Source organism: Phalacrocorax aristotelis, chromosome 7, assembly GCF_949628215.1.
Source record: "Phalacrocorax aristotelis chromosome 7, bGulAri2.1, whole genome shotgun sequence".
NCBI classification, from domain to species: Eukaryota; Metazoa; Chordata; class Aves; order Suliformes; family Phalacrocoracidae; genus Phalacrocorax; species Phalacrocorax aristotelis.
The window spans coordinates 30,042,690-30,064,275 of NC_134282.1; the positions used below are offsets into that span (position 1 = coordinate 30,042,690).

General features: G+C 42.9%; 1 protein-coding gene across 2 annotated transcripts in view; it reads left to right on the forward strand.

Moving 5' to 3' along the window:
• The first annotated feature begins 4,845 nt into the window (after window positions 1-4,845).
• Window positions 4,846-21,586, forward strand: part of UBXN7 (UBX domain protein 7) — a 31,388-nt gene continuing 14,647 nt past the window's right edge. Inside the window, exons 1-5 of one of the 2 annotated variants that reach the window (XM_075099594.1) lie at window positions 4,846-4,984; window positions 8,240-8,387; window positions 10,391-10,458; window positions 14,360-14,425; window positions 16,399-16,511. In XM_075099594.1, the coding sequence (XP_074955695.1) occupies window positions 4,912-4,984; window positions 8,240-8,387; window positions 10,391-10,458; window positions 14,360-14,425; window positions 16,399-16,511 (468 nt within the window). In that variant the 5' untranslated portion in view covers window positions 4,846-4,911. The remainder of the gene's footprint in view (window positions 4,985-8,239; window positions 8,388-10,390; window positions 10,459-14,359; window positions 14,426-16,398; window positions 16,512-21,586) is intronic. The other variant, XM_075099595.1, reaches the window with a different exon arrangement.

Sequence of the window (21,586 nt, forward strand, 5' to 3'; positions counted from 1 at the left end):
ACTTGATGCCGTTATCCAGATCACTTATAAGGATATTGAATAACGTTGGGCCCAATATTGATCCCTGGGGGACTCCACTAGTGACAGGTTGCCACTTGGAAAAGGAGCTATTTACCACCACCCTTTGGTGCAGCCTGTCAGCCAGTTCCCCACCCACTGCACAGACCACTTGTCTAGGCCGTAACGCATTAATTTCTCCAGGAGGAGGCTGTGGGGGACTGTATCAAAGGCCTTGGAGAAGTCCAGGTAGACATTGTCCACTGCCTGCCCCATGTCAACCAGGCAAGTCACTTTGTCATAGAAGGCCACCAGGTTTGTCAAGCACGATCTGCCTTTAGTGAAGCCACGTTGGCTTTTCCCAATCATGTGCTGCATTTGACTTGTGATGGCCCCCAGGAGGATTCATTCCATAACTTTCCCAGGGATTGAAGTAAGGTTGATGGGCCTATAGTTACCTGGACCCTCCCTTGAGTCTTTCTTGTAGATAGGAGTAACACTTGCCTTCCTCCAGTCCTCTGGGACATCCCCCGTTCTCCATGGCTTCTCGAAGATTATGGAGAGTGGCCTTGCAATGACATCAGCCAGCTCTCTCAACACCCTTGGGTGGATCTCGTCAGGGCCCATTGATTTGTAAGGGTCAAGCTCCTGTAGCAATTCATAAACTAACTCTTCCTTCACTGATGGTGGGTCGGTGTTTGGATCAATCAGCAATTTTGTGCCCAAAGCCTGGGACCCAAAAGTGCTGGTAAAGACAGGGGTGAAGAAGGTGTTGAGGACCTCTGCCTTTTCTGCATCGTTGGTGATTGACTCTCCTTTTCCGTTTAACAGTGGGCCTATATTTTCCTTCTTTTTTTGCTTATGGTTGACATGTCTGAAGAAACCTTTCTTTTAAATTTTCATGTTTACAGCCAGTTTCAGTTCAAACTGGGCTTTTGCTTTTCTAACTGCATCTCTGCACACTCTGGCTATGTAGTTCTTGGCGGATAATCCTCCACTTCTCCATCTCTGGTGTGCTTCCCTTTTGGATTTGAGTAGACCCAGGAGGTCATGGTTGAGCCATGGGGAACTCTTGCTCCGCTTACTTCCCTTTCCTTTGTAGGAGATAAATTGGCTTTGTGCTTCCGATAGAAAGTTCTTGAAGAATTCACAGCACTCACTAGCTCCTTTGTCTTCCATGGAAGCCTCCCATGGAATCCCTCCCAACTGAGCTCTGAGTGAACTGAAGTTTGCTCTTCTAAAATCCAGAACCCTTGTCTTAGAGCTGACTTTCAGCACACTCAGCAGGATCACGAACTCCAAAATATCGTCGTCACTGCAGCCAAGGCTATCACTAACTGAGATATTACAAAGCACGCTTTCTCAGTTTGTGAATAGCAAGTCCAGCAGTGCCTCCTTCCTGGTTGGCACGTCTAATATTTGTATCAGGAAACAGTCCTCTGTACATTCCAGGAACTTGGTGGATGACATGCGAGCTGCCGTATTGTTCTTCCAGCAGATATCTGAGTAGTTGAAGTCACCCATCAGGACCAGGTTCTGTTGGCCAGAAGCTTGCTTTAGTGCCCCAAATATCGCTTCGTCAGCTTCGTCGTCGTGGTTAGGAGGTCAAGAGCAGATGCTCACTGTGAGGTCCTGCTTGGAGACGACCCCTTTGACTTTAATCCAGAGACATTCAATAGAGCAGTTGCAATCACCATAGTTGACTTGAATACATTCAAGGTGTTCCTTGATGTAGAGTGCAACTCCTCCACCTCTTCTACCTTGCCTGTCCTTACGAAAGAGCCTGTAACCATCCATTTTATATATATATATATATAACCCCGGTTATTTGAGTTGTCCCACCATGTTTCTGTTACTCCTATGATGTCATACCCTTCCGAGTGGGCACAGAGCTCCAGTTCCTCCTGTTTGTTACCTAGACTGTGTGTATTTGTATACATACACTTGAGGTGATTACTCTTCTGTTTCACCTCTTGGGAGACAGCTAATGAACCTTTATTACCACACTGCTTGGCCTGACTTACTCCCCCATTGGACGTGCTGCTGTGAGCATTTTTGCAGCGGATCCCACCCCCCAAGTCCTTCAGTTTAATGCCCGCCTCACCAAGTTAGCCAGCCTACTGCTGAAGATTCCCTTACCCCTTTTAGACAGATGTATTCCATTCCTCCCTAGCATGTTGTCATCATTAAAGAACACCCCATTGTCATAAAAGCCAAACCCATCACAGTGGCACCAGCCACGTAGCCAGGAGTTGATATACATTATGCACCTGTTTCTGGCTGCTCCCTTCCCTCGAACTGGCAAAATGGAAGAGAAGATCACCTGGGCACCAATGTTTTCCACTTGCTCCCCCAGGGCTCGAAAGTCTTCCTTGATTTTACCCAGGTTACAGCTCTCAGTGTCGTTCATGCCTACATGAAATAGTAAAAGTGGATAGTAGTCTGTTTTCCTGATGAGTTGTGTCACCCTCTTGGCAATGTCTCTGACCTTGGCTCCTGGAAGGCAGCATACCTCTTGTGACTCCCTGTCAGGTTGGCAGATGGGTCCCTCAGTACCCTTCAACAGAGAGTCACCCACCACGATCACTCGTTGTTTCTTTTTATGATGTCCACTGTATGTTACTGGTACAGTTTCCCTTTACGGGGGACTTTGCAGACCTTGCTCATGGGTGCCCTCAGTCGTTAAGGCTTCATATCTGTTTCTGACTGGGATGTTGGAGGGTGCAGGCTGATGTGGAATCCTGCTCCTGTGAGTCACCAGGGTCCACGGTGCCTCATTCTCGGCGGTGTCTGCCACAGGAACATGACTTTGAAGCCACCTCTCTATCTCTGCCTCGGCTCCTCTAATACTGCGCAGCCTCTTAACTGTTTCCTGCAGTTCAGCCACCTGATGCAACAGGTCGTCAACCTGTGCACACCTCGTGCAGGTACCTACCTTATTGTCAGGAGAGGGGTTTGGGCAATTGCCACAACCCACTGCCTGTACTGATGTGTCCTTTCTTACCAGACCTGTCTGGGTGGATGCATCTGACATCTCAGGGGCTTTTGCTGAACAAACAGTGGTTTTAGCTATGAGGCGAGTGCCCACCATTTCGCCCGAGACCAAAGCACTTACCTGAGCTGTAGACCTACAAGCAGGCTGTGGTGTCCCTCCTGCTTGCCCTGCCTGCTCGCCAGCAGTGTGCCCTAGCAGCCAAGAGAGCCAACCGTGTCTAGAGGTGCATCAAGCACTGCATTGCAGCCGGTCGAGGGCAGTGATTGTCCCACTCTACTCTGCACTGGTGCAGCCTCACCTCGAGTACTGTGTGCAGTTTTGGGAGCCACAGTATAGTTAAGGGTATAATTATAGCTACTAGAGAGTGTCCAGAGGAGGGCCACGAAGTTGGTGAAGGTTTTAGAGGGTAAGCCATAGAAGGAGCAGCTAAAGTCACTTGGTTTGTTCAGCCTGGAGGAGACTGAAAGGAGATTTCATTGTGGTCCACAGCTTCCTCACAAGGGGAGGAGGAGGGGCAGGCAGTGATCTCTTCTCTCTGGTGGCCAATGACAAGACCCAAGGTGTGATAATTAATTTAGCCTTAAACGGAATTCCAATTAAAGTTTACAATTTATTGAATAGAGACAAGTAAGCAGCGCTGGATGCACGGGGGATTCTTCCGCCTAACGTGCATCCCGTCATACAAAATTACAGGGTTTATATTCAGTTACTTAATTAATAACAATTAGTAAAAACACGCCTAAGTTTACACTCATTGGTCAGTGATAAGCATCCCACTTGCCGTTGGTCATCCGTAGTTAAATTAGCCACGCTCGCCATGTAGATTAGCACGCATGCTCTTTATGGGTGTGGGGGGGGCAAGTCTTTTTGGTCCTGAATTGGGTCGGTGGTCGCAATCTCCCCCTGCCAGAATTACCTTTCCCCCAGTTTCCATGCTTCAGCGCCTTCTGAGCCAAGAAGTTCCCTGTTATCACCACTGGCTGATTTGTGGTCTTCCCTTATCTTGGCACTCTCCTTTGTAGCAAGATGTTTCCACTGTTAGGCCTTGAAGTTCTACTGAATTGTACCCTTTTAGGAGGCTTCTTGTCAATGAAGCATTCACTGCTGATGCCCTCTTGTCTGGCCTAAGCGTTATTTATTATCTTGTTAAAATTCTCAGGTGTTAGTTTCTACTCCTAACTAAAATTCTTTCTTAACAATTAGCAAATCGCCAATCAACATTCCAACCATTAAGACAGTTAACAAGTCAATTGAACGGCTCTCGGTTACACATGCACAAACAGAACGGTCAAATGTTAGAGGGTCACACTTCCCCGTGTGGCCCTAGTATTGTTCCATATTGACACGAATCAGATGAACACATTTTACACAAGGGAATGGCAGGAAGATGTGCCAGGGGAGGTTTAGGTTGGGTATTCGGAAAAGGTTCTTCACCCCCCCCCAGAGGGTGGTGGAGCACTGGAACAGGCTCCCCAGGGAGGCAGTCACAGCACCAAGCCTGATGATACTCAAGAAGCACTTGAACAACACCCTCAGAGGCATGGTGTGAATTTTGGACCTGTCCTGTGCAGGGACAGGAGTTTGACCTCCTGTGGGTCCCTACCAACTGAGGGCATTCTATGATGCTTAATGAAAGCGGAGAATCTGACATGTAGAAGGGCTGTTGCCGGCGGGTGAGGCCGCTGGGTGGCGGGGCGGGGCGGCAAGACGGCCGTGTTGCCACGGCAACTCCCGCCTCTCCGGGCCGCTGAGGCGAGAGGGCGGGGCCGTCCGCGTTGCCGCGGCAACTCCCGCCCCGCCCGCGGCGGCCCGGCCAGGCGCCTCCCCGGCGGCGAGCAGAGGAAGGGCGCGGGCGGGCGCCGCGCCTGCGCAGAGCGGGCGGGCCGGCGGCGTGCGTGTTGTTGTGCGGCGGCGGCAAGATGGCGGCGCACGGGGGCTCTGCCGCCTCCTCGGCGCTGAAGGGGTTAATCCAGCAGTTCACCGCCATCACGGGTGAGGCACACGGAAGCCGGGGTCCGCCGAGCCGGGCCGAGGCCGCCGCCGCTGCGTGCTTAACGGGCGGCCCCCGTCCGCCCCCCGCCGCCGCATCAGGGGGGTCGGCCGCCCTGGCGGGCCGGGGGCTGGAGTAGCTGGGCCGCGGCGTGAGGCCCTGAGCGGGATGAGAAGGAGCAGCGCCGGCGGGCGGCCCCGGGCAGGCTCCCCCCTCGTCCACCGGGAGGCCCTCTCGCCGCCTCCCTCCAGGGGAGAGGCGCTGGCGACGCCTGGGCCTGTCAGCGAGCGCGTTCCGGGGCCCTGCGCGCCGCGGCGGCGGGTGGTGCCTGAGGCCCAGGCCGGGCACCCGCGGTGCTGCCGCCCTGTACGCCGTACGGGCCTCCTCGCTCTTAGGGGCGGCTTGGAGGCGGCTCTCCCGGCTGTCCCCGGTTGGCCGGGCTTCTCGGTGGTGCCGGCGCGAGTCCGCCCTCCCGGCGGTCCGGTCCCATCCGTCCCGGGAGCCGCGTCCTGTTCTTGGAAATAAAGCTCAGGACTGGGAGGGAGACTGGAGCCCAACCCCGAGTCCGCCTTAAAAAACCGTCCAAGTATCTTAAAGTACAGTCGTCTTACTGAGAATTTAGTTTGCTAAGAAAAATAGCAAGTCGCTTTTGAAGTGAAGTTTATGGCAGGCGGTAATTCCTGCTTTAGCTTGTGAACTTTGTGTGCCTGACCCACTCTGTGTCTAATCAGCTTCACCATAGTTCCCCCTTGCTTGTGGCATGACATATCAAATACTGAAGGAGCATTGAATAAAACATCTTTAGCTTTTTAGTTGATATAAGTGAAAGTGCTTTTAATTCCGTTACTTTAGCCAGCTCAATTTCGGGCGGTGTCCCTGTTCTCAGGCTTGGCTACACTCAACTCCTGAACCGGGATGTCGAGGGTGTTTAGTACGCCATGAATGTACTGGTAGGGTACACTGGGAAATTACTGATTGCTTGGCTATCCTTAAAGAAGCCTTTTAGAATAAGCCTGCTTGAATAAAAAGAACCTACAGCAGATATGTTTTCATTACAGTATGTGCCCATGTGTGCCTTGTGTTTTCTTTTTCAGTAGCAGCTGAGATATTTGCTAAAAAACAAAGCAGAACAGGCAGGGTCGTGCTAGTTTGCTCTTCCTGACAGCTTTTTGTACTTACACAAATGGTTTATGTCAAACATAAGAGCATCCATCCTATGCTTTCAAAAAGAACCTTCTGGGCTTCACCCATCTACTATTAAAGTAGAGTTTTGAAGTTTTGCTTTTCCATTTAAACAGAATTCAAGGTTATATCTACAAGCGTGTTGTTATGGAGCATCTCTTGCTGGTACTGGCATGATTTGACAGGTGCTCAGAAGCGCACACCTCAGTGATTTGTATGAGCAGCTTTCAACTTTGAGTTGTAAGTGTCCAAAATCACTCCTGTCTGTGGGGAAAAGGCTGAGTGAATACTATACAGCAGTTTGATTCTAGTGTAGGTGATGGTGAGGAATGAGGAGAAATAGTCTGTGATATATTTCTCTTATTCAGGTGGCAGAATTGTGTTTCTTTGGTGCCCTCATCCAGAAAAGTATAGCTAAGAGCATGTAGCTCCTGTTTGTCTTTACCAGAGAAGTGATGGGATCTCTTTGAAATTTGCTTTGAGACTTTTGAGTATTTAGTATTTTCTGTTTGCCAGTGCAAGCACTGAAAACATTCATATGATGGCATTTTCATTAGGAGTGATGAAGGATCAGTACAAGCACTTTCTGTGTTGGTATCTCTTTAAATTGCATAGGGTTGAACAGAATTTTTCTTCTAGTTCTTCTAAATGAACAACTTTGCATGACTGTAGATTGAGGTTGTAGGTTGGTGTGCATATTCCAAACTATACGGGTATTATTTAATTGCTACAGTTGACATTGAAATGAGCTGAAAATGCAAAGAAGTGGTTTATTTGAAGAATATGAACTTGATGCTCTCACACCATTTTTTTGCGATGTCACTTTCTTCATCTGGATCAAGGTCTTGAAATACAGCTGACTGCCATCTGAGGACACTTGTCATGGCAGGTTTGGTTTTTGGTTTTTTTTTTATTTTCTTTTTTGAAACTAGTTCCCTCAGTCAGTTTGGCTTTCTCTGTGATTTAATGCAATGGTGCAGGTCATCTAAGACTGATTTATCTTGACAGTTTCAAAGTGCATTCTGTCTTACTAGTCTGTTCAAAGTACAGCTTCTTGAGTCTTACCCAGAAAATCTGAGAAATGTCCAAATGTGTTTTGACCAAATCGATGTTATTTTTTATTCTGATGCTGGGGAATGTGTCTTCTTCATTTTGGTGACTTGCAGTGAACCTAGTAAGAGTTACTACAGGTCCAAAAGCTACTACCGAACTGGTTCAGCTGCATTTTGCCACTCTTCCTCTCTACCAGCCTTCCTATATGGAAATAAACTTTTTGGCAGTCCACCACCTATAGAGGCAGATGCTGTAGTAAGTAGATGTTTAAAGAGTTGGGTGCAGGAGAGCTTCCACTGATGAGGGTGCTTCTGTTGATGGGATGCTTTATGAGAAGAAGTTAGGAGGTAAAGGCTGACCCTCTGAGGAAAGAGTTACAAGTGATGCTGAGAACTAGTGTTTTGTCTTGAGCAGCAAGAATAAGACTGGATTTAGTTGCACTTAGGAAAGATTTTAAATGTTAGTCATTGTACAAATAACTGTAGACAAATACTACTTTCTCTGTCTGGCATTTTTTTCCCCCCTCTTATGTGAACTGAGCTTCTGCTGATTTGTTTTTGCCTTTTGTGCGATCAGTAAAACAGGGATCTTTTGATCTTCTCCATCTCTAAATATCTGTTATAAGTGGGTAAAAAAACTCTAGCAGATGATGTAGTATTCTCCCTATTAAAATGTTATGTCAGGTTTTTAACTTTTTGTGTGTGTGCCTACAAGTGTTTTGGAAAATTGTACCAGGAAAAGGCCTGAGCTCTAGAAAAAAAGAAAAACTGTGCTAAGCCCCCTCAGATGGCTTCCACTGAGTTTTCTCTTGATGGAAGGAAGGAGTCTAGCTGTCCTGTATGTGGCATTCCTTTCTACTGCGAGATATGTATGTTTGTCTCATTTCATAGTTGTACTTCAGAGATAAATGGCAACTGATGAACTGTTCGTTCTAACTATTAATGCTTGCTGGTCAGCTGTTCCTAGTGCTTCTAATCAAAATGCTTTCCAAAGAATGCTTTAATTTATCTTTGGCATTACAGGTGCCAGTGAAAGTGTGGGAAAACATATGCTTGAAGCATGCAACAATAATCTGGAGATGGCTGTCACCATGTTTCTGGATGGTGGAGTCATAGCGGAGGAGCCTAGCACCAGCTCTGCAGGGGTGTCTGCTGTTCGACCGCACAACGAGTATGTACCCAATGAACATGTCTCTATAAGTGAGCAATCTGTCTGAAGAAGTCAGTAGTGTAAGGCAGGACAAATAAGACAATTGTTACTGCTAACCTGCTGTCAACTCACTGTAAAGCATGCTGCTTTGATGATCTTGTCAAATTTTTGCTCCAATATTGTTCAAGGTAAATAACTTCTTATGTAAGTTGATATGTAGACCAACGTAAGTCAGTCTCTCTAGCACGTACTTCAGAAGTTTTCTGTAGCTTATATGTATGTTTTTTGCAAACAGAGCTGAAGACACTAAAGTAGAGATCCAGTAGTAAGAGATTCTTACTTTTAAATTGCTCCAGCAATCTTGCTTTACATGAATTTGGCAGTTAGAAAGTTCTGTTGTTCTGGTTCTTATAAACGTAGTGACCTTAGTGCCATTGGTAAGGGTTTTATTGTGGTGTTTTAAGCATAACCAGATTTGGCACTGGAAAGGCTAGGTCATGTACACTAGTATGCAGAGGAATAAGCAACCACAAAATCCGCATCCGTGTCTTACACATCAGATGCCAATACAAGAAAGAGTTGTTCCACTTGAGCATGGCAGAGTGTCTTTCAGTGCTGCCTGTTCATATGTGTGCTTGGGATAAATGAAATATCGTGAGTGGAAGCTAATTGGTATAAGTCACATTCATTAAGTGTTCTAAATTAAACCTAGCCATGCTTTTGTCTTTACAAAAGTCTTCAGGAAAAAGACAACTAAAGAAAATTCTTGCCACTCATACTTCTGAAGCATGTGTATAAATTTGAACAACTGTTTTAGTACTAACTTTTATAGTTGATATCAGGTGCCTTCCTGCTTGAACCTTTGACAGGTACTGAAGTTAAAACTCTGTATCTATAGGTGTTCTTATTTCTAGACAACTTCTGGCACATCAGTGACTTAAGATTCAAGCTTTTATTGGAATACTTTCTTTTTTATACTTGACACCCTCCAGGTGCTGGTCAGCTTAGTGTTACTTCTAGGAAGAGAGAACAATAAATATGCAAATGCAAAATGGAGAGTAACTAGCTTCACAACAGCAATCAAAGGTGTGGAGGTTAATAGCAAGGTTAGTGCATCCTGCTGACATTGAGTTACTTTTTGAAATCTGCATGGCTGAGAGCCACAAACTGCACGCTTTATGACGTCAAAGAGTCTGAAAGGAGAGGACGCTTCAGGAGTAGCTCATAGGCAGAGTATAGAAATGGATTTCCATGGGTGAGCCCATGCCCTCCTTCGTGTAGATCCATGGCCCAGGTGACCACGCTGAGTAAGTGATACTGTTTCCAGAGCCCTTGTGATTTCCTTTCTTCTCCTAATCATAATTTCAGATTATCTAGCAGTCTCTGCAAGTGTAACTAAGCTGTTGATACGTGAGACAGCCCAGCAGTGGAAGCAAAGAATTACTTGGGAAATGGGGGGAAATGGCGGGAAATGGCTGTATTTGCCATCTTGTTTTCCACCCTTTGGAAAAGAGAGAGCTCTGAGTTTCAAGTGGAAGCAAAAAGCCTTCCAATAGAAGAAAGCTTGCAATAGGGAAGATGATCTCCTCCCCCCCCCATGTAGATAATCAGGGGAGGAGGATGGTAAGCGGATTAATTAGCAGCCTTTGCTAAGTTTTAAGAAACTTTTCCAAGTTTTAAGACAGTTATTAAAGAAGAAAAATGTTTTAATAGTAGATTGACAAACCCTGGGATCAAGTCACCCAGGGATCTGTGTGATCTTCTGTCAAGACTTAGAAAGGTCATCCATGCCAGACCTTAATGCAGAGAGTACTAAGTCCTGCTTCAGTGCCGTGACTGGGAATGGATGGTCTCTTGAGGCCCCTTTTGATCCCAAATCTCTCGATTCCGTGCAATGGTACAGCAGCATCCTTAGCTGATTCAAGCTGCAGGAGCCTCTGGAGCACAGTTGGATGGGGTTTATATAGTACTTGGAATATTATAATCTCTCTCATTTTTTTTTTTCTCCTTCTCTTCTTTGATAGGGATGAAGTACGAGCTCCAATTCCTCAAAAACAGGAAATTTTAGTAGAGCCTGAACCCTTGTTTGGAGGTAGGCTTGTGTTCTTACTTTGTGGTTTTTTTTGTTTTCTTTACTTTGAGATGAGCTAAGTGACAAAAGAAAAAACAGAACTTGCTGAATGTGAAGAAAGCATTGAATGTATTTTTATTCTTGTTTTTTTTCCCTGCTGCAACACTACTGTCATATAATGTGATTGCATACTGCAGTGTTATTGAAAACCTCACACATTAAAGATGCAACGTTCCCATTTCCTAACTCCAGTTTCATGAGACTTTGTGAGGCAACAGCCAATTAGCTATGATAAGTATACACCTGCATTCGGGCAGTTCAGAACCATGTAATACTGCTGTGCAAGGGTTTGAGGTGGTAGGATAAAAGCTTGAGCTTTGACTGACGAGTGAAAATGAAGAAGACAAATGCATGGCTCTCAGAGACATGATAGATCAGAAAGGGCTGAACTTCACTCATTTTTTCAATTTCTCATTTAGGAATTTAATTTGCTCTTTAAATGGCACTGTGCAGCTAGTTTTCTTGTTTGTTTTCTGAAGCTGTTTATTGGTTTTGCTTTTGAAACATTTTTTTGCTCTAAGGGAACAGGTGATGGAAAAGCCCTTTTCTTTTGGGTGCTTTTCTAAATACTGAGTACTCATGTAATACACTAATGCTCTAAATCTCAAAACCTCAGTCTCAAACCTGTGCTATAGTTGTTCTTTTACAGCAGTACAGGGGTGGAACTTCTGTAGCAGGAGTGGATTAGCTGGTGCATTATCCTCTCCTTTTGTATAGTGTCCATGTCAGTATGGAGATCTAAGGCTCTCTCTTTCTACGCTTATTTCCTCTAGCCTTGTGAGGCTCCGTGCTTCTCAGGTTGACCAGGCTGTTTCTAGCTGTCTCTGTGGCTTTTGCCATGTCAAGTGAATCAAGTGTCTTCCAGTTTTTATCGAGGAATGGCATTCAAGTGCTCGTCTTCAAAGTGGCCTCATACCCATAGGAAATGGACTTTTCTAATTGCTTAGTTCCTTCCCATGCTAGAAAGGAACGAGAGGCCAAACGTCAGGTTTCCCCTGGAACTGATTTTAATGTTGATCCTGTTTTTCAACATTAGAGAGGTCTTTAGCCAGGATGCACCAGCTGAGAGGTGATTCCAGAGGAAGATGTCCTGCTGAGGGCTCTCTGAAGACACTGCATCAGCTTGTTCCTCTTGCTCTCTTTGTGGCCCACCAGAGTTTTTGAGAAAGGTCTGTAGACTCCTATGGGTTCAAGAATTGAAGAAGTGCAGGAGTAAGATCTGTTGACCCTAGCGATTGGTTCTGTTCTACCTGTCTGTCACACTATCTCAGATGTGCTGTCTCTGACTGCCTTCCTGAGGCACTCTGTGAGTCAGTGATACCCTCCTGGAACTATCTGGTCCACCAGTGCTAATATGCTCACTAATGCTGCTTCTTTTAACAGCTAGCTGACAAGCTAGCTAAAAACAGAGGGATACTTCACTTGGTCTATTCAGCTCTAACCTCAAAGCAGGGGACGTGCCCATTTCTGTTTTTAACAGTGTCATCTTGAGGTGGTTGTATGAGCCTAGGGGTTTTTCCCGTTGAAGATATGACCCTGTCTATTTGTGCTGTGTCACATATGTGGATCCCGTCTTGCAGTACAAAGGATATCAGAAAAACGTCTCCCGGACTGAATGTAGCCATCCATCTGCCATGGAAGATTTACAGAAAATTCCTATTTGGAGTAACTGGAGCTAAGTGTGTAGGCATGGCCTAGTAACATCTGCAGTTTGAGAGTGTATGGATCCTATTTAAAGAGGGAGGAAGGCACCCAGCAGAATAACATCTATAAATATCAGCTACAACGACAGGATAGAACTCTCCCAACAAGCCAAATAACTACCTCCCTTTTAGACAGAGAGCATATTGTAATTACTTTATGCTGGCAGATTAGCTGTTTTTCTTTTTTCTGATACAATACAGGCAGACTGTTTTAGCAAGCAAAAGGATAACGAGCTGGACAGAACATTTTTAATAATGTTAATAATTAATAATGTTAATAATGTAGAAAAATTTCTACATTTGATATCAAGTATCTGTACCGGTGAATTAATTTTCTCCTTATTAAATATACTATAGAATAATTTATATAATGACACTATGCATTTAAAGATAAAACCATGTCCCAGATCATGTACTCTGATACAGGTACTTTTTGGGCATATGTTGGTGTATATATATATACACATATATATATGTTTATATATAGTTATACTCAGTGAAATTAACAAGACTCAAAGGTGGTATTGTCTAGGAATAAAAGGGGTTTGTTTGCTTTTGTTCACAGAAGTAACTTGTCTAACACCACACATTAGAAAACCACAAAAATAGCACACTCTAGTTCTAAACAGCTATGTCTAAAATAGATTATATAGTAAACCAGATATTATACAGCATAATGTGGTATTTGATAAATATTTGCACTGTGTAGGCTGTTTATAGTATAGTATAACTTTATCTATACAGAATGAAAGCAACAAGTTAACTGTATAGAGATGAGCAGAACAACATTAAATATGACTCCAAAGCAGAGACGAAGTTAGAGTTGAAAGAATAGAGCAAGATAAAATGTTTACAGGCCATTACAGTGCTGCCAGGCTGTAGCTAAGCCAGTCAAGGGAAATACTGCTTTTGCTGAAGTGGTCCTCCAGTTGCTACTCTTAGCTGCAGTTTCAGTTGCTCTGAAGTTGGCTGTAATGGGTTGTGCTTGTGTCTAAGCGTTTGGAGGTGAAAGAGATGTTACTTACTGGAGTTAGAGAGGCATTTTTCACAAACGTGTTCCTCATTCAGGCATACTTTCTCTTTCCATGGCATTCTGTATGGGATATACTGATTCCTTCCTTCATACTCTGTATGAGAAGAATGCAAGGAGCAAGCACTGTGTACCATTCTTCACACCCTTAGTGTAGCACACGGTGAAAGATGCTGTGTGCACTATGGGTACAAAACCAGGAAGGCCTCTCAAATCAAATTTTGGAGATACTTGTTTTGTGACCTGTGCAGAGGTCGTGCTTTCTCACTGTGAATGATTTTTCTTATTACAGGTTTCCAGTGTGTATACATTGTATTTATACTACTCTCTTTAATTTGTTTATTATTTATCATGTCTTGTAACAATTAGGATTTGAAAGTTCTATCTTAAAATTGTTCTGCTTTCAATTAATAGTAATGCAGATAAATAGTTGGACTAAGTGCTGGCAGGCAATTTTGTTTTGCATTCCAAGTACAGTGGTTGTGCTATACCATAAGACTTCAGTGGTACTTTTAGGTACTATTCCAGTTATCTGCCTGGGCTGCTGTCCGTCAGCTGCAGATAATCTGTTCCAAAGATCTCCTTGCAGATAGTGGTACTGGAACCAATGTAAGAGTGTGGCTGTTGCCAGTCCAGCCAAGGAGTTGGGACAGGATCTGGATAAGAGATTAGCAAAGAATAGAAATGCATTGTGGAAAAAACAAATGTGGTTCCTAATAAATAAAATATTCTGCTATGGGGTTTAAGCCTTTGATGAAGCTTTTCATCTGCTTGAAGGCCTTTTGTAAAAATCTTGACTGGAATTGAGACAGGTTGATACTGTGACAGCACTTCCACTATGTAATGATGGTCCTTGGCAAGCCTGTCAGAAAAGGCTAACTTTAAACTTTTGTGTATTGTTAATACATGTTTTGTTTCTGGGGGAAGGTTTGCTGGGGGGAGGATGTGTTAGGAAATGGGTCTTACAAACTGCCTATTTCCATTGTCCTCCAGCCCTTCCTAATGACCTTACTCCCACATCATCCACGCTTTGGGTTCCTATGTCGTTTTCCCACATGTGATGGAAAGTACTAAAATATAATTATTTTGACAGTATATTTTTGAAATAATTCTTGACTTTTTTTTAAAGCTCCTAAAAGACGCAGGCCTGCGCGCTCAATATTTGATGGCTTTCGGGATTTTCAGACAGAAACCAGTAAGTGTCTACAGATCAGTAAGCTAGAGGTTCTATCTTTTTTTTTTAATGCAAGAAGGATTGAAAAATCATTTCCATTATAGGCTATGACAGCTTTCAGTCATTGAATGGTTTTAAATTGCCTACTGTATTGCAAAAGTTTAGGTTTTTTAATAACATTATTAGGCTGTTCATTGTTGTAGTGTCAGTATTATTTGCTGATGCCTCTTCCATATTTGTGGTATAGTTAAGGTTGTTAGTTTATTGTTCTGGGATGGCTGAAGGGAGAGTACTGAGTAATGGGCATATGAAGGAGGCTGTGAGGATGCTGGTTCAAACGCTTGCCTGTGTTACATAAATAAAACCTGCAGACAGCGTATTCTGTGTACTTTGATATGACAAATATCTTCTTGATAACTCTCAAAAAATACTTTTTCTGCTCTAGAGGGAATTGAAAAGGGGAGAAGAATCTAACACCCATGCAGAAATTTTTATCCACTGAATTTTTCTTGGCTAGCCAGTGGTCATGCTGGCACTTGGTATTAGATTTGAGTAGCCCTGAGACTACTTCTGCAGCTGCACACAAGGCTCTCATGAATTTACCACTGTTTACCGCTGTCTATCTGTTCATACACAGACTCTCCAAATGACAAAGCAATGGCTGTTACTTAAGCCGTTAAGTTTTATAGAATAGGATTCTTTGACAGCAGGACACCAGATATTTCACAGCTGAGTTAAAGCTGTTGTGCAATTGTTATTTCTGATGTTGCTGGAGTGTTCAGGAGGACTAACCATGGACCAGGTTCCCATGTAGTTAGGTGCTGCCAGATGCTGAACTGAAAATATTCATAACTATTTTGTTTCGTTTGGTCAGGGTTTGTCAGTAATAATGAACTCGTCAAGTACTAAAGTCACTGGCAGCTGTGTAAATGAAAATACACCATTTAGAGAGTTGTCATACCCTTAAATTTTTTCTCATCATCTCCATACTATTATAAGACATTTAGAGATATACAATATATAAAACCATTGTGAGGGTTTATGATGAAACTTTATCATGATTTTTGGTAAAACTTCATAGATGAATGTCACTGTCTGGCTATCTCTGAAAAAGTGGCCCTGGCCATGAAAGTCCAGATTATTTCCTCGCTCCTAGGCCTTCTCCACAAGGATGCTTTTTTCCCTGTCTGGATCCCGTGTCTGCTCAAAAATGGCTTGTACACTATGGCTTATTGACAGCTCCTTTTCCTGCTGGAAAGTTTTTGGCCGTGGGATAGTTATTGCCAATTTCAGCTGATTTGGTTCCATAAAACACATTGTGTTGCTGTGTTTTTAGGTGAGCAATTGCTGTGACTTACCTTTATTGTATATGGTCCTATCTAGGTAGGAAATATGTTCTGTATTATTTTGAATGGAATTGCTACCACTAAAAGAAACACGCTTCAATTGTGGTACTTGGGGATAAACAAGTCTGAAAACCAATTCATCTGAAAGAGACAGTGATGTCCTTAGCTGATCCTTGGAAGAGTAGATACTTAATATAAACATCCAGAGATATTTCTGCATGTAAACTAAGGTGGTTGGGGTTTTTTTTTTTCTGTGGAATTGCCTTACAGACAAGAAATAGAAACACTGGAACAGGAATATTCCGGGTAAAAGTTATGATGCTACAATCTAGCTCAGTTTCCCCTTCTAAAAGCGTCACTGGGGACAAGTCATGGCATTTTTTAGCTCATTTGTTTTCAAATACTGGCATATGACCCCTCTGCTGATATTAACATTTATTAAGATCTTTTTTAAAAGTTAAATCAATGCCTGGTGCTTGAGAAAGTTGGGGCAGGCAGGGTTCTTACCTTATATAGGGGATAATCTTGTTCAGTACGGTCTAACCTTGTGACTCCAGTGCTGAAGTTTTGTGTGTGAGTGTATAACCAATAATAAATCCATCTTGTATTTTGTCTAATTCTGCTTCCTTTCCTCTTGGGGCTGTGCAGTTCGTCAGGAACAGGAGCTACGAAATGGAGGGGCAGTAGATAAGAAACTGACTACTCTAGCAGACCTCTTCAGGCCTCCCATTGATCTGATGCACAAAGGCAGCTTTGAAACGGTAAGTTTTGAAATCTTGGTGCAGTTCCTTATGTGACAACTGCGTACAGTGTGGAAGCCTTGTGTTGGGCTGCTGGCATGTATGGACCCATTTGTTGGATGATCATGAAGTTACAAAGGACCATATAGTGATAAATATTTGATGGACTGCATGTGGAAATGTTGATGACTTATTGAAGGACTTAACTAATGGTGATAGTCCACGTCATTTATGTTGTGTCAGTGTGGCAACGCACACTCGGTGAAAGACTTCAGTGCGTGAAGGAGGCTGGTCAAAATGGAAAAAATTGCATCCCTTCGAGTGTCTCTGTATAGCACGATACAGAAAAAGCTGAAGATTGCTTTTGATAAGCGAGCAAGTACTTTGCAAGGGGCTATGTGGTTTGCAGCACAGCCCTGCTAAGAAGCTCAGGCAGAGTTATGTTAACACAGCTAAGTGGTTTCTGATACCTGAACTAGGAGAAGTATTTGAGTGTGACTTTGTCATGAAGACACAACGTTATCTTCAGTAGAGGTCTTGCTCTTGTATGAAATCACACTGGTTGTCTTTTGCATCTGGTAGTGATGGAAAAAGTATCCAAGAGATTAACAGCCCCCTTCTCAGGCAGACAGCTTTAAATAACTTCAGGTGTCACCTTTCCTGTCTCTCTAGGCATATGTGGGTCTAGTCATAAGTTGTTATGATATGGATCAGTGACTTAACTAATGATTAGAAATTATGCAAATTGGTGTATATATATATATATTTTTAGTCCATAATTTCTATATATTCTTTGGAAGTTGCAGTTACTACTGAACTTCCACCTGGTCATCTTTAAGTAGCTGAGATTTATTATTCTTTATTATACGATGATTTCATAAGAATGCAAACTAAAGATCAAATGGTGCAATACAGATGCTGCAAACAGTGTTGGAGATCTGACTCTGTGATCAGATGTGAAATATTATCTACATTCTTTTCACATTTGCCTGTACTGCCATGCACAAATACCAGAGCACTGCTGGAGAATTTTTGGAGAAATGCTGTGTGCCTTTATTGAGTCTCCAGCTCCCATCCTGTTGGCCTCATCTCTCTTTTTATGCTTCCCAAATTGCCAGGTATCAGTTGGCTTGTCACTAATTCCTGTGTTCTGGCAGTGCCCTCCATATGTTTAATCTTCTGACAAAATTCCAGGTTTGAAAGGACGCTGATGGGAGAATAGCTCTGTCTGCCTCAACAAGTAATTTTGTGCAATGGGAGCAGATGAGCAGGCTGAAGTAGTTGGTGCTGAGGCATCCCTGCCTTGTGACATGTGGTCCAGGGCTTACTTCAAACAAGGTTGTGTCAGGTCCTCCAGCTGATTATCCCTGCTAGGCCTGTGGTTCAGAGCTGTTTGTGAACCCAGTGAGTGCGTGGTTAAAGGCAGCAGTAAAAGGAATTCACATGAAAACAGCCAGTGCTGCTCCAGATTGGAATGTATACAGTCAGCAAGTGCCCTCTGACCCCTGCGGTGGAATTGGAGATGTGTGCTAGCCTTTTCCTTGCATCTTGCTGAAAATGTTTCAAGGCTTTAGCAATGTTGATTGTGGCATCCACCACAGTCAAAAGTAGTTTCAGAGGATGAAATAACTGATTGATAGATTTGATTGTCCTAAAGTCTCTGCATTCTTATTCAGCCTTGTAAAGTAAAGAAATAGAGAGCGGGGGAAGTTGTATATACACATCTTGTCCTGTTCTTTGCAGTAACTCAAATTTAAAGACGTGTACACTTTCTGGTATTGGCATTCACCTTTTTGTGTTCTTGTACAGTTCCTTGTCCCATGGGATACCTTTCATTTTGAACTGATGCCTCTCAACTTCATTGCAATAAAAATCGTCAGCTTCTCAATTTGTTGACCGTTACCCCTTCCATTTTACCTTTTATGGCTGTAGGCTCTGGGACAGTGTTGGGCCTCCAGTGAATCCAGTGACCAGAGTCTCTCAAAATTAATCTCTAGCAAGCTGCAGTTAGCTTCTTCCTTCTATGTATGCTTAGATAAACATATATAAACTAATAAATCAGAGATGCTTATCACACTCCAAAGTATCGAAGACTAAATACTGTCATTTTGATCTCTTGTAGTTTAGGGTTAATCTAAGTGGGGTTTTCTTATTATTGGTGTGTGGTGTATTCTAACTTGAGGGGTGTGCAAGAACATTCTGTCAGTGTTGTGCCATGTACATTTATCATAGAATAATTTAGGATTTATTGCTTTATTCAAACTTCCCAAGAGTTGGTGACACCTCTTCTTCCTAAGGTTCTCACATATCTTTGGTGCTTATCTTCTGTTGCTCCTCTTTGGGTACTCTAAGGTTGATTTTAATAGTAAGTAGATTTAGTTATCTTTTGTTTTCCCCAAGAAACCTCATCTTTCTTCAATCACAAAGAAACTTCATTAACAGTCAGGTGCAAAAAGTTGCCATTTCATTTTAACTCAGTAATACTAGCTTTTAAGAATAGGTGAGAATTAACTTTCATTGAAGATAAACTTTCAAGTGTTGAATGACGTTGATTTTTTTCTTAACTTGCTATGTGTGAAAAAGCAGTGTGCTTCACATATAGAACAACTTATGACCACTATACTTGTAAAGTTAAGTGTGTGATTAACTAAATTACACCACAGAAATGTGGTGAAAAAGATTGTATACAGGAAAATCGTAAAAGACTTTCTTTAAATCCTGCAGGCTTTTGAATGTGAGACAGTAGATGTTAGTTACCTAGTCACTGGTGGAATGGGGCTGTATAAACCAAGCAACTGATGGGCCAGTGAGATGCTGACCTGAACTGCCTTTTTTTTTCCTACTAGAAAATTTCAGAGAAACTTTCAGAGCTTAAATACACAGCGTCACTAAAAAGGCCGTTGTCAGTTAAGATTGCGTGAGGGATTTCTTTCTGTGGTTTCCTGACTGTAATATTGAGCTTTAATGTGTATTAAGCTTCAGAGTTGTCTCCTTAATGTACAATCTGCTAGGAAAAAACCACAAGAGTATAATAAATAAATGATTTGCACACTGAACATGCTTTGTAAAGAACAGCATGGTTTTGTTCTCATCTCAAAGACTGCTTCCAAGAATTGCAGGTGTTCATCTCTTCATGCATATGATGTGAGATGGAATTTAATTTGTGGGGGATACACACCAAATTGACTTAGTTTACATTTTGTGTTTAGGGAGGAGATGGTTCTGGCCTGTGCAGTTCTGTGCTTAACACTCACTAGGATTTCAGGACTTGTGTGAAGTGACAGTATGTAATGTTGCAGAATTTCAAGTCTGTCTATATGAAATTCCCTCATTTTACAAGTTAAACCTTTTCTAGCTGCTCCCTGCTTTACAGCTGAAACTTAATTTTTTTCTTTGTACACAGCAAGCAACAATAGTTTGGAAGCTGATCTAGTCGTACTGAAATGGTGCAATGATCCTTGCATAAGGTGCTTCTAGACTGGCTGTTGCCATAAGCATAGCCTGCAGATGTGCCTTGGGCACAGGAATAGCTGGCTGATGAAAGGATTTATGCCCTGGCCCAGGCAAGAAGTATAACTGTAACACAGACAGGATGTTTCTTGTTAGATAGTCTTGTGCTCTGACTTTCTGTCACTTATCTTTCAAACCGAATCATGCTTAATTAGCAGATGTCCAGAAGGTCACAAGATGCTGGCTCCACTTCCTTGTTTCTCTCTGCTGACTTAAAGGAGTGGTGTGTTTCAACAAAGCTGAACAAGGAAGAACCACAATGTATATAAACCATACATGTTTTGGAAAAGTCAAATGAGATGAAAAAAATACTTTTTTAGGGCAAGAGCTAGAGGTGATCCAGTGAGATCCAGTATTGAGTGTGAAACAGGACTTCTTTCACATATTGTCTAACCAGATTGCCTTTTTTTTTTTTTTTTAAAAACTATAAGTTGTCGTAGTGCTGAAAAATGTGAATGGGTAGAAAGGGTAAAGGTAAACTTAGGACAGGTGGATTTTCTTTTGGTTTGGGGTTTTTGTGTCTGAGATCCACTGCTTCTATCTTCGACAGTTCCTAGACCGTTGATTGCTGAAAGCTTGAACAAAGATGCTTGCAAAGAGTGGTTGTTCTGTACTTACCCTGTCTGTGTGCTCTTTCAGTGCTTGGGCTGGCCGTTTTACCTCAAAGGAGGAAGAGAAATGGGGGCAGTTGATGTTGGAGGCAGTGGATCTAAAGCCATCAGACATAACTTTCAGGATATGCAAGCCAGCTCTTGAGCCTTCCCTTGTTCTTTTGTCACTTACCAAAATGACCCACTGATATATCTCCAAACTCAAAGTTCTTCTTCCTGCCACACTCTTCTTCTTCCACACACCTCCACCCCCTCAGAAAAACCCCAGTAGCTGTGTAAGCAGAGTTGTGTGTGTGTGAGAAATGGTAGCAATTTAACTGTGTCCTTTTAAATGTTAAATGTGAAACCTGTTGGTTTTAGAAGGAAGCTAAAAGTAGTTCCTAAAGCTATACCTGCTCCACAGGTGAAAACTCATCTTTGCAGATGTTCTGTGTGGAATTTTCTGCTTGCATCCTTTTGAGGACCTTAGCTGGATGGAGGAGAGGTAGAGCCAGGTTTTCACTGATATTGAAAAATACACAAAATAAGTGCAGAAGAGTGAGATGTACTTTCCAGCCTTCTAGTTATATATTTTTGATGTTCTTTTAATCCAGTATGGATTATGTTAGAACACAGGACTAAGGCAATCCAATAGACTCAAATAACATAAGGATTTTTGTTCCCTTTAAACTTGGGCAGTACCTCTAGGCCTCGTCTTAAACCGATTTCCTAGAATTAATTCTCAAAATCCACAGATAGCTCAAAACAAGTCTTTTAAATAAAAGCATAGTGACTATATTTAAGACCCTTACCAGTTACTTAGGTGTCACCTGCCCCACTTTTCTCTCCTGGTGACCAAATACTGGATTCTGACACTGTAATATTAGTGGTAAGTAGTTAGTGTGAGGTCCCTTGTGAGAACAGGAGGACTGTTCCATAATTCTACATTCTTTTTTTTTTTTCTTTTCTTTGAGTAAAATTAAAATTAGCTCTGCA